The sequence below is a fragment of the Herpailurus yagouaroundi genome, unplaced genomic scaffold (assembly GCF_014898765.1).
Source record: "Herpailurus yagouaroundi ecotype Mexico unplaced genomic scaffold, PumYag 159, whole genome shotgun sequence".
NCBI lineage: Eukaryota > Metazoa > Chordata > Mammalia > Carnivora > Felidae > Herpailurus > Herpailurus yagouaroundi.
The window spans coordinates 4755597-4769045 of NW_024412400.1; the positions used below are offsets into that span (position 1 = coordinate 4755597).

At 53.5% G+C, this 13449-nt stretch overlaps 1 protein-coding gene across 4 annotated transcripts in view; it reads left to right on the top strand.

Annotated features, from left to right (window-relative positions):
- The window catches only part of STAC (SH3 and cysteine rich domain), a 139003-nt gene that overhangs the window by 44828 nt on the left and 80726 nt on the right, over positions 1-13449 (top strand). For 3 of the 4 annotated variants that reach the window (XM_040479725.1, XM_040479726.1, XM_040479722.1), the window contains exon 2: positions 11672-11951. In XM_040479725.1, coding sequence (XP_040335659.1) covers positions 11672-11951 — 280 coding nt within the window. The remainder of the gene's footprint in view (positions 1-11671; positions 11952-13449) is intronic. The other variant, XM_040479723.1, reaches the window with a different exon arrangement.

Consider the following 13449-nt stretch of genomic DNA (forward strand, 5'->3'; position numbering starts at 1 on the left):
AAAACAATAGCAAGGATGACAACGATCAAAACAATACCTGTTACTGAGGGAGAATAATAAGAGGCAAATATTGCAAACATCCATAATTGGCGAAGCTGAGTGTAGGGCGTGAGCAGCATGCGTGGAACTATTGTTGCCGGTTTTGTGTGGGCTTCAAGATTTTCAGAACAAGAAGCTTAACTAAAGTAGCAATAAGCATTCTGAAGAGGGTCGGTGCGGGGGCAGAGCCTGGGGGTCAAGGAAAGTCTCTTGTGAAATGACCTTCGTGCAGAGAGCTGGTGGAGGGGAGGAGTCAGCTAACCGTGCGGACCAAAGAGCGTTGCAGGAAGAGAGAAAAGGAGCAGAGGCCCCGATGTGACCGTGTTCCTGGTGCCTTTGGGCACCAGCACAGAGACCGGGGGCCCCCGGGGCAGAGTAACGGATGAAGGACGGCGGTCAGAGCGGTCACAAGTCCGCTCACCTCGGGCCTGAGAGGCCCCCGAAAGGACGTGAGCTGCGTTTTCGGCGCGATGAGACACTCGGGCGAGGTTCGGAGCCGGGGCGTCCAGCGGCCTGACTTCCATCTGACAGTCACTTCGGTCCACTTTGCAGGAAGGAGAGGACGAGGGGGCGAGCACATCGGTTGCAGCTGATGTATTTTCCCGGGTGGCCCCGAGGAAGCCGTTGTGTGGGTGAGACGGGATGTCAGGCTGGACCGGGAGAAGGGCGGAGGCAGTGACGTGAAGGGAGTGGATTCTGCACGTGTCCTGACATCTCGTTGGCTAGTCTGTCGGCTAACGGACCGGATACGAAGCGTGAGGGGGAAGCTGGAGTCGAGGGCAGTTCTGAGGTCGGAGGCCTGATAAATTCGATAAAGTGGCAGGCCGTTGACTGACTGGGGGCCTGGAAAGGGAGGGAAGCCGGCTGGGGGACTGCTTCCTGGGCCCTCCAGCGCACAAGGCCACCGGGTCAGGCCCTGTCTCCGTGGGAACCCGGCTCTCCCGTATGTTCCGCCAAGATGCCGCCAAGAAGCCTTGGTTCCCGGTGCCTTCTCCATGCAGCAAGCGAGAGGGAAGCAGAGCAGACCGCTGCTCCTGTGGCCTGCACCCACCCCGGCGGCATCCACCCGCAGGGGTTGGTCTGGGAGTGACGGGGCCCATTTTAGAACCACAGCTCCCTTTTTCTCTCTGCCTGTCCATGAAGGCCGACATATATACTGTAGAAGGTGCTCCCTCCCCCTGCAGGTCGTTGGGTCGTCTTACGGCCATCTCCTGGTTTTCGGGGCTTAGCCCCCTCATCGGGCTCGCCCGACCACCGTCGCAGCTCTTCAGCCTCGCGTGTGTGCCCTCGCCTCTCTTGCCCCCTTTGAATGTGAGGAGGAGAACTTTCCCGTTGGTTTCAGGGCTCGAGGTCAGCAGGCACACACTCATCTGTCTCCTTCCGTTCCACCCCCTCACGCCGCAGACTGGCCGGACGCACCCCTGTGCCCGTTCTGGATCCTTGGCCCCAGCTCCTGCCTAAGCCGGGCAGGCAACCCTCCCCAACCCCTGGAAGAGAAGCCTGCACAAGTGGGTTGTAAAGGGGGAGACCGTAAGCCATGACGCAGCGGGAGAGGGTCAGAGTTGGCGTGGCTTGGAGAGAAGCGGGAATACAAGAGACGTTTGCACAGGAAAAGGGATTAGCCTTGGGTCCTGGCAGAAAATGGCGTTCAAGATCAGGGATGAGAAAAACTCAAAGAATTCTTCCGGGAGATTCTAACAGGCCAAAATATCGAAAGGATGAGTCTACTTTAATGTTCTCACTACCAAACGGGGGCAGCTCCAACACGTAAGGCAGGAAGTCGTGCATTCACGTATTCAACACAGAATGCCCGTCCCCATCCCCAAACCCACACCTGTGGGCTGGCGATACGAGAAGGAAGAGAGTAGCTCTTGAGCGCAGTGTATAGACTGGAAGTATGCAGAGGGTTAATCGTGGCGGCGTCCTAGTCCTACAGGGATGGCGAGACGCCGGGAGCTGCACAGAAATGGAGAAGTCAGGGGAGACTTGGGACAGGGTGTGGGAAGTGACATCGGAGTTGCAACTTAGATAATGGACAGAAGGTCTCCAGGGACGTGGCAAAACGGCATGGCCAAGCCAAGCCACCCAGGCCTCCATTCTTCTTGTAGAGACGCCAGTCAGACTGGATTAGGGCCCACCCTAAAGGCCTCGCTTTAGCTGAATCTCCGATTGATAGGCCCTGCCTCTCGGGTGCCTGGGTGGCTCAGGTGGTTGAGCATCCGACTCTTGATTTCAGCTCAGGTCATTACCTCACAGGTCACGGGTTCGAGCCTCGCATCAGGCTCTGTAACGTCAGCGTGGAGCCTGCTTGAGATTCTCTCTCTTTCCCTCTTGCTGCCCCTCCCGCTCATGCTCGCTCTTTCTCCCTCTCTCCCTCCTACCCCCAAAATAAATAAAATTTTTAAAAACCCTTTAAGAAGAAAGAAAGAAAGAAAAGAAAGAAAGAAAGAAAGAAAGAAAGAAAGAAAGAAAGAAAGAAAGAAAAGAAAGAAAAAGAAAGGCCCTGTCTCCAAATAGAGTCACATGCTGAGGTTTCGAGGGTTAGGGCTCGAAATACATATTTCTACATATATTCTGTCTTTTAATATATATATTAATTTGGGCTTCTATATATTAATTTGGGGAACACAATTCAGCCCGTAATAAGTCCCTACCATTTGCAAGGCACTGTGGGAGGTGGTGTTAATAAATGAGGCCCAGCATAATCAAGTGTAAATACTTTTGTTCCTTCGTCCGTCACTTCATCAGTAGAACCATTTAATGTATGAATCAGAATCAAGAATGATCCCCATTCTAAACTCATTTGCCCCTGAAAAAAAAACAGTTTTTCCATCTTTTAGAAGTCACTTTTCCATTTTCTCTGTGTTCATTGGCCTTCCTGGGGCCCAGCCCTCTCTCTGCTCGTGGGAATAAAAACCATGATGTGGTCCCTGGGGCTGTATCCCTCCTCGGAAGCTGTCACAACGGTGACAGCAGCAGCAGAGAGGGGACTGGCCACGGCATCAGAGGGCCCAGTGTGACTCCCACTTGCTGGGCCACGTGGTTCAGGACCAGGATTCTCAGTCCCAGCCTCCTGGTCAGGCAGGCCCTCTCCCTGGCGTGATTCCGGGGCTCGGGAGTTTACTCCCAAATGGGCCCACGGGTTCCACCCTAATCCAGGCGCTGGTGCCTCACGCCCATATCCTCCCTGAAAAAGGGCCCCCTCGCCAAAGTGTGGGTGAGAAATGAAGACTTCCGAAGATTCCGAGAAGAAGAACGAGGAGGTTTATAATGCATACCCTCTCCAGTAGCTGTCTGACTCCAGAAGCCATACCGCCTCTGAATTTATTTTCTCATTGCCTTTTCCCCGCACGCCTCCCGCATGGCAGCCTGCCCCCTCCACCCAGCTCACCTCTGATGTACGTCGCAGCGCAGCTCAGTCCCTCACACTGTAAATCTCAGCCTCCTAAGGGCTTCCCAGAACACAGTGGCATCTCATTACTGTTATTATTATTGAGTTCGGTCTTTGAGGTACCATCTTCCCTTGCCTCTGTCTCCTCAAAAAGTATTTCTTCTGAGCACATGTCATACTCTTTCCCAAGCGGAATCTTGACCCACCCCTGAAGGTGATGGAACGGCCCTGGGATTGTGAAGTTGGCATCCACACGACAGGGAAGGATAAAAGCCATGCTCCCCACCTCATGCCAACCAGAAAGGGCAGTGGTGTTCGGGGGATTTTGAGACGCTGAGCGTTAGGACGTGGCCCCTGAGTGCCAGGGTTATGCCACGGGTTTTAGATGCTCCTCGTACTTAATCCTGCATAGGCAGACATACCTGCAAGGCAAGTGTTCTTATCCCCATTCTGTGGATGGGGAAGCCGAGACTCAGAGAAGTTAAGTAACTTCCGTGTGCTCACGCTGCTGGAGACCCACAGGCTTAGAAGGGCAGAGCCTTGAGTGCGTCCTCCTCGGCTTCGGAATCATCCTCTGTCCCTGCACATAAGACAGTCCTTAAAACCGTTCGTCTCCTCCGCATTAAGCACATCCTCTTCTGTGGGCCTTGGGAATGTCACTTCACATCTTGTGTCTCGTTTGTTCACCTGTCACTTGGGGGTGATAGTTGCCCTGCTCAATTCACAGGGCTGTTTCGTGGAAAGGTACATCAGATAAAAAGTAGGTTGTGTGTGTGTGTGTGTGTGTGTGTGTGTGCGTGCGTATCGCTGTACCAAAAGAGTGAGGTATCAATTATTACCTTGATGTTTGCCATGAAACAAGATCTAACCGACTCACTGTTGGTTTAAACGGTGTAGGTGAGGACTGTTCTCAGGACAGAACCAAGAAAACCCCAAACAAAACTTCCACCACCTTTAGGACTTTCAGAAAGGAAGAAATTGGTGACCTTCAATTTCTCCGGCAAAGAGGAACAGGTGAGGAGTAGGCAGAAGCTGCCTGCGACCACAGCCTTCCTGTTCTAGCCTCCGTGGACCTGGGAGCTACGGAGAAACACCTTTGGAGGAGACACGGCAGCTAGCCTGACGGCCAGAGGGAGCGGCTTCCCAACCTGTCCGTCCCCGGGGTGTGCCTCTGAGACGCCCAGGTCCTACCCCGACTTGGCGTTCAGAGCCGGTGTCTTCCTCCGGAACACCTGCCGTGGGTCTCTGCGGCTTACCATCCTCTACACTCCTTCCACCTGGCTTCCGTCCTCGCCTGGGACACCTCCCCACACGCACCCATACACGTGGCCTTCATCACCGTTGCTTCCCACTCTTGCCAGCACTCCTGGAGGACCCGTCGGGCCAGCTTCTCGGGAAGGGTGTGCCACACACCTGGTATGTTTGGAGTCCAGTTGTGGGCACCGCTTAAATCCCGTGGGGACCCCGGCGCACCTGCTCGCGACGCACTCGCTCCTGCTTCCGCATCCAGGTCTCCAGTCTGGCTCCGTAACTCTTGCTGTTCATTCAGTCCATCCATCAGCCTGCCTGGCCGTCATTTAACAAACGTGTAGAGGCTGAGAGCTGGGACTCTGAAGTCAACCCGTCCTGGACGCTAATCCTGACTCTGCCACACTTTCTGGGTGTTTGGGGGCACGTTATGCCACGTTATTTCAGGGTTAGCACGAACATCAAAAGGTGACTTACATACACCCTCAGGGCAGAGTCTGGTGCATAAGAGGAGCTGGATAACTATTTGCCGGGGTAATGAATGTCATTACTACGTGCCAGGCACGTGTCGGAAGTAGCCTGATGGTCTGGAGAGGAGCCCAGAGCGGACGGCAGGAAGGACGGTGAGATGTCTCCACGCTGCACACTTGGGTCACGCAGGAGAGAAAGTCCCTGTCCACCTGCTGGGAGGGTCAGGCAGGAAGCCGGAGAAAAGCCTTCAAGGACAATGAGGCATTTTCCAGGTAGGCTGGAGTGCCATTTCCGGGCAGAATACAGGCATTGAAGGCTTATGCATCACTGAAAATTTGGGGGCTTCTCTTACTGTGTCTGTGCGCCTGGGATGGTGGAGGGGTGACTAGAGTGTGCCGGGCAGATGTATGTATACAAGGGTCTTGTATCACACAGTGAGGAGCCTGGGTATATAACCTACAGGTGAATGGGGCAGGGGGGCACTTACACGGTTCAGTTGTGTGTCTGAAAGTCAATTCACCCTTTACGGTTTGAAAGAATGTCTCCGGACTATTCCAGACGCCGTTGAAAGCTCCCTTTTCTGACATACCAGAATAGGCCATGATGAAAACACTCTACTTATCACTTGATAATATAATTTGGGGTCTTGTGTCACCCTTGGACCGTCTTAAGCATTGCTACTCGTCTCCAGAGTTAGATCTTAGACTTCCTGTAAGTGGAGACCGTTCAAAGTCTTTTGTATTCCTTCACCGCGCTGACTTGCCAGAGCAGGAGGGGAACGCAGCACCCACCAAGCCCTTCCTGTCTCTTTACCGGATAGATTCCAAGCTAAGGAGCTTGAGGGCCTGCCCAAGCCACACCGCTCATTGATGGGCCTTCAACCGATCACACTCGGTAACCGTTGCTTTGCCGACATACTCACAAACAGCCAGTTCTTGCTGGTTTTGACCAAGCCAGGTAGATGTAAAAGGACTATTAACTGACTTTGAAGTCACATCCAAACTGAAGCCAATCAGGACCTGGAATAGATTGTGTTTGTCTTAAAAGAAATCGGGCTTCGGGGCATCTGGGTGGCTCCGTCGGTGAAGCGTCTCTTGAGCTCGGCTCAGGTCGTGATCTCACAGTTGGTGAGTTCGAGCCCCATGCTGGGCTCTGTGCTGAGCGTGGAGTCTGCTTAGGATTCTCTCTCTCTCTCCCTCTCTCTGTTCCTCCCTGCTTGTGCCTGAGCACTCTCTCTTCGTCTCTCTCTCTCTCTCTCTCTCAAAATAAATAAATATTTTTAAAAAAGAAATCAGGCCACGAATGGGTCAGATGTTGGTGAGATTGCCTCAGTCATCCACATGGATGATCGTACCATTCCAGCTGGCACCAGGAAGCTGGGGCACGCCAAACAGAGGATTTTTTTACCGGGAGGACGTCAAGGGTGGAAAACCTTACGAAAGTCCATTTGACCGAAGGGGCTCTGGAGTTGAGAGAGCTCTGGATATGGATCTTCATTTCACAGCTGACAGCCATTTCCCGTTAAGGTCCCCCAAAGACATTGTGCAAGCCAACCCCTAGCCCTCATGTGACCTATTGGATAAGCTTCGTTCTTCTCTTTTCCTCTTGAATCGTTTTATTCCCGGAGCTTCTAAAACCTCCCTCTCTTTCTTCGCCAGTGCCTCCTTCTCAGCTGCCTTTGTTTTCCCTCAGTCTTCTTGACCTTGTAATATTTCCCTCATCTTCTTGACCTCCAGGTCTCCTTCCTCGGAGCACTTCTCTTCAGCGTCGCACTAACCGCAGTGATCCCATCAAGTCTCTTGGTTGTGAGTACTACCCACGTGCTCATGACTTGCACATGTATTTCCCCAGCTCAGACCTTTCGCCTGAATCCAGGGGTCACATATCCAGCTCCACGTGAAATTCCACATAAGCACGTCAAACTCTCACTTTCCCCAACGCAACTCTGCCTCCCGCGCCACTTGCCCACACAGACTTGCTTCTTCTCTAGGGCTCTTTGTTTGAAAAAATAGTCCCTCCATTTGACCACTTGCTCAAGCCCCAAACCTTGAAATCATTCTTGAGCCCCCTCGTTCCTTCACACTCTACGTCTAATCCTTAAGCAGGCCCAGTTGGTCCTACCTTCCAGATATACCCCAAATTCAACCATGTTGTACTGTAACTCTGCTAAGCCAAGCCAAAAGTAATTCTCCCAGGATAATTGGAAGAGTTTCTAACTGGTCTCCCAGCTTCCATCTTGGCCTCCTATAGTCTGTTTTCTACACAGCAGCCAGAGTAAACCTTTGGAAATTCAAGCCAGACCTTGTCACTTCCCTGCTCATACTATGACCCTCAGGATACGTTCCAAGGCCCTTGCCCTGGCCTGCCAGGCCTAGCATGAAGCTGACCCTTGACCTCTCTGCCCTTTTTCTCTTTCCACCTGCTGCCCCAGACGCACTGACTTCCTGGTGTTCCTCAAACAACCACCTTGTCAGGGCCTTTGCCCTTGGTTTCCCCCGCTACCCAGAATGCTCTTCTCCACAGTACCTCATGACTTCACTTCTTGTGTGCCTCTGCTCCAGTGTCACCAGTCAGAGAAGCCTTCCTTGTCACCTCCTAAAGCCTGGCTCCACTTCTGTTTCCTTCATGGCTCTTATCCGTACCCAAATGCTATTATATACATCTCTGATTATTTATTTACTTTCTATTTCTACCCACTAGACCTTAAACCCTTAAGGGAAAGGATTTTACTTTTTTCGGTGCTGTGTCTGCAAAACCAAGGTCAGGGCCGGGCTCATGGTAGTGACACAATAAATATTCCTTGAATGAATTATTGAATCAGTGAATGATCTCTTACGCATCACGTCACGAGGATAATAACATGAATTAAAGTATATAGAGAAGTTTCTAGCAAATGGAAAAGTACTCAAGAGTATCTGTTCCTTCAACCATTATTATTATAAAAGGAGCCGGGCTGTGGCAGTGGGGCATGGAAGCTAATCATTTTGTGATACCCGCTATTATCAGGGTTTGCTTCTATTTCTGCATTGTATATATTCCCATCTGGCTTCTCCTCTTGGGAATAGTTGGAGAAAGTGTGTTCCTTTGAGCTCACTGCTCAGACTTTGTTTAACTTGCAGGCACTTCTTTTAAGCTGTCCACTTAAAAAAGAGCTGTCACATTGGCTTCTGAGGCAAATTCTCCAGTTCTACAAGCAGGCAGGCTCTGAAAAGTCTGACACAATTTCCAGCCGCGTCCCCCAGGACAAGGAAAATGCTACAGGTGTCTCGGCATCATGCTAACCTTCCAGGGAACACAGAATACCGTATTTGGAAGGTTCTGGGGGCAGAAATAAAGCACATGAGCACAGGAGGGAGACCAGACCGGACGTACATAAGCAACACCCCATCACCTTTCCTGTCCTAGCAGGGAAGAGACGCACGGTCTGTTAGAGAAGCCTTAAAGGGGAGTCTGATGCTCCCTTTGATAAAAAGGCATTCCCCCCCCCTTACTACTTCTGAAAAATTGGAAAGACATAAAATAAAGGAAATAGCTCCCAAAAATGTACATTTGCTTTTTTGCTTCACCTCCCTTCCCATTCTAAAGGTACACCAAGAGTAGTTCCATCCCCCCTGGGGGTGAGGGGTAACTCTCCCTCATCCCGCCTCCATCACCTGTCAATCACTGGCAGTGCAAACAGGGTGGGTTTAGAGGCAGGTAAATTTCATTCTGAACCTTGGTCTTGACTCACGTGAGCTGTGTGACCTTGGGCAAATCCCTTAACCTCCCTGGGCCATTCCTCCAGGGGGAGAACAGCAGTCAGTGCCTTCTGGATGATTGGGAAGATAAAGAAGGGGCGCCTGGTGAAGCCCCCCGGGTAGGTGCCATTATTATCATCAGAATGGGTGCTATTGTTCTGTTTTGGAGACTAGAGTAGCCCATTTATTGAACCATCAGAACTCCATGGGGGGCGGGGGGAGGGGAGACAGAAAAAGACTTTATTTTTCTATGTGATGATATTTAGTCTGATAAACCACCCTCGCCCTAGGTTGCCACAGCCCATAAAAAATCTTGGCAGATTCCTTAACTTCCTGGTCACTTGAATTTAATAAAACTCTGTCTAAAATAAAACTCTCATCCCATCTATTTAATCCCTCCTTCCTCCAGCACCCGCCCAGTTCCTAGCTGGAAGGAAGGGAAGTGAGGAAGGTCTGTTCTGCTCCTTTAAGGTTTCCCGGTCCCCACCTTGGTGTGGCTGTTTCAGCGAGTGCTTTTCATGCCCCGTGTCACTTAGTTTTGCTACATAGGGAAGGTCCTCTTCACAATAAATGCAGGGCGCCCAAGGACGCGTGGCCCTGCTCCCCTGTATCAGTCAGGACGGGCCAGGTTATGGTACGAAAACAAACAACTCCCAAAGAACTCGTGAGCTTCTCCTCCTCCTCCTTTGATGTTTCTAGCTCCTCTGGTGGGTTTGGGCTGTAGAGAAAAGGGCCCACTGTCTCTGACCTTTTAATGTAGGGTGTTGCTGCTTCTCTGGCCAGAACTTTCTGGCTAATGATGCCTCATTGCTGGCCTTAGTGGGGCTCTGCCAGAGGGCCCTGCAGGCCTCTTCCCTGGATGGCTCCCTGGCTTCACACAGCCACAACCAGCATCTCCTGGGCAAGGAATGACAATCCCACCACATTCCAGGAAGTTGGGAAGAAGCAACGTATTGCCTTCTACACACAATAGACACCAACCTAATGATTTCAAACACCAGTCATCTCTTTAGTTGATGGTTCTGTGGGTTGGCGATTTGGATGGGACTCAGCTCGACGGTTCTTCTGGTCTCATCTAGACTCTTTATTCCACGCAGGGAAACAGGGTGGCTGTGCTTCAGGGGTCTTACTCATGTGATGGGAAGTGACGGGACTGTGTGCCCATCATCATCCTTCAGGCGGCACTGGCTTGGCTCCTATGGCAGTTTGGTTTCCAAGAGGGAGGACAGAGCATGCCAGGCAGCTTGAGGTCTGGGCTCGGAACTGGCTCAGAACTGCTTCTGCCACCTTCTCTTGGTCAAATTCCCCAGACCAACAAGATCCAAGGAGTGAGGAGATACGCTACCTTGGACTGGTGGGTCTGCAAAATCACATTGCAGAGGTGAATGGGGAAGGGGAAGGGTAGAAAATTGGGGAGTTTTTGCAGTCTACCCCAAGCACCGAAGACCACGTCTTCCTGATCTTCTATGGAAGAGGTTGGAGGGGAGATGCAGAGGTGACTAGGTTTAGCATGAGCTTATCAACTCATCTTGGGGGGGTTGACCACACTTGCAGGGGGCCTTATTAGACGAGTGTGCTTTACCACCTTTTTATCTGCAGCTTTGGGTCAAAGACATTAATTCCAGGCGACAGGCAGAGTCCCCATGGACATTCGATTACGAAAGGAAACTACCTTCTAGGTAAGGTGACCTCTTGCAGACCACACAGCCACTAAGCGCTCCGTTCCTCTTATTTGGGCGAAAGGGAAACATATGCACAAAAGGGACAGTGAGGAGAAAGCATAGTAAATATCACGGACTTCTAAAAGGCCACCGTGGCTGCCATGGACAGAGCAAGGTACACGCTGGTGCAAGCTGTCACGGGGACCCAGAATCTGCCAGTCCCTGGAGCCCATGACAAGGAGCGTCCCTTTAGATTTAAGAACAGACGAGACTTCATGAAGTTTCAAGAAACTTCACGAAGACCCCCAGGCTCACATGCTCACATCTGTGTTTCCAAAAGACCCTTGTGGCTCCAATGTGAAGGCTAGATTGGTGGTACAGACCGGACCAAAGCCAGACCTTTCAGAAATTAAGGCTTTGCCAAACCCGCGTTTTAACCCTTCGTAATTCCAATTCCGAGGGCAAAGGAAAAACGATCCTGTTTGCCATGGCCAAACCCCAGCAGCAAAGCGGGAGAAGAGCAGAGAAGGTCAGATAGATAATCTCACGCACACGCGCACGCCCAGATTACCCGTCTGTACGCTTCAGACCCACGCAGGCTTGAGAGTTTCTAGTTCGTGTTCCGTGGATACTTTGGCCACGTGGATTCCCAGTCACGCAGCGGCCTCTCTTGCTCTGCTGTGTATAGAGATGGGTGGCTGCTAAGTGACCATAAGGGAGAACATCCAGCAGAGGTCCTGGCATCGCAGACGCGGCCACCGAGCCCAGCAGGTCGAACGGGTTCCAGGGATTCAAATTCAGAAGGCGGGTGGTGTCAAAAGTCCAGCGTCACGGGACATTCCGATGGCACGCCGGCAGGACCGCCAGGAGCAGGGGCAGAGGCACAGGCGTCGTGCGTGCTCTTTGGGTCTTCTGGCTCGGGAGGGGGCGGGGAGAGAGCAGGCCAACTCCCTCCAGGCCCTGACCTCGCCCCCCCCACGCGGGGACGCGCGTGAGCCTCCTTGGGTCCGAGGGTGTCCCGGGGTTGGGGGGGGGGATGACACAAGCGTCTGCAGCCGACCTCACCCCCACAGCCCGGGTCTGCAAGATCGATCGTAAGAGCGTGTTATGTCATTGCATTGCAGCTCCAGAAACTAAAACGATCACTTTCTTTCAAGACCAAGAGTTTACGGAGCAAAAGCGCCGACAACTTCTTCCAGCGAACCAACAGCGACGTGAAGCTGCAGGCGGACATGCTGGCCGAGGTCAGCCCCAGCTCCAGCCCGCTCCCTGCGCCCGGAAGCCTGACGTCCACACCCACCAGGGCCGCCCTGCACCCCGGGGCTGGCGGCAAGGCCCACGCCTTTCAGGAGCACATCTTCAAGAAGCCCACCTTCTGCGATGTGTGCAACCACATGATCGTGGGTAAGGCCTCCCCCACCCCCACCTCCAGGTCCCCGCGCCCGCCGGACAGGCCGGTGAGAGCGGTGCGGCCCGGGTCCGGGTTCCAGCACGGGTTCCGAGCCTCAGAGGCGTGCACGAGGGCGGGTTGTTTGGGGGACCGATAGCTGGGCGAAGGGAAGGGAGGCAGGACGGGGCAGAGGGACGCGTTGGATGGTGAAGCAGGTACAACTTGGGCCAGGTCCCCGGGGAGCCCCGTACGGTCGTCTGCTTGGAGGCTGGAGGTCCGGGACTTGGTGCCCTGCCTCACCTCTCACTGCGTACAGGCGGGCAGCCCTTGGGGAGGGGCATGATCCTGAACGGAGCAGCTCTTTTCAGCCAAGGGCAGTTAGCAGAGAGGGAATCAGTGGGAGGCAAGCAAGACGTGGGACGCTTGGGTGTGGAATTCTCCAGGGGGGCGCGAGTGACACATCACAGCATCCGCTCCAGGGCGCACAGCGACGTGTGTCTGGGCGGCCTGGGGAGGGGGGTCTGTTGCTTGGGCTTGGTGAATTACAAGCGGATGAGCCAGACGGGCAGGTGTGGGGGGGATGATTCTGGGGGAGGCACTGAACGAGGCGGGAAAGGTGACGGAGCCACCATTACGTCTCTGTGCCTGGCACGGACCTGCTCGAGGCGGCAGCCTGAGAGTCTTAGGGGGGTGTGCCCAGATGACAGGAAGGACCCCCCCAAAACATCCCAGCTATAGGCAGTTCGGGTGGGATTCAGAGTGAACTTGAACCCGTTGTTTCGAGAGCAGCAGTATACCCTGGTAATTGACCCGTCACCGCAGAACAGGAAGAAAGCGCAAGGAGACAGGCCTGGATGTCCCCCCCCCCCCCCGCCACCATCCCTCCGCTAGGAGAAGGGAGAGGTCATCCCAAACGGAAGCGAGGCCGAAAATGAAAGATGCAGGGCCGATCCAGTTGTGCACAGTCTTCCTGAGATGCCCCTGACCCTCCAGAGGTGTCGCTGGGCCAATTCGTGGGGTGCCCTAAGTACTCTGAGGCCAACAGGTGTGGGAGATCTGCTCCCGCTCGTTGACGTCCTAGATGCTTCAGAGTTGGGCTTGGCCACGAATGTTTCAGGGAGGGACGCTGTTAAGGTCCAGAACCTCAGACTCACAAGCCAGGCCCGGGGCCCAGCGAGGTCCCAGGCAAAAGCTGGTATGTTCTCTAGCCTCATGGCCCAGCGCTCCTACCCTGACACAGGCACTTCTGTCCGGCCCTGCCGTGTCCCCTCCAACACCAATTTCCTACAGGCTGGCATCCCTTCTGAGGGTGACTGTTGCCTCAGGTCACATTCCCTAGAAGCAGAGCCCCAGAGGGGAGTTAGACATCTGGGATCTGTTGAGGGGGCACTCGGGGGAGAAGGGGGAGGGAGGAAGCAGATGGGGCAGGGAAGTCGCTAAATAAGGAAGCGGTCCCCGCCTGGCGGGAGTCTGGCTCCAGGGTTACACAGCCGGGCCTTCCTGGAGGCCAGC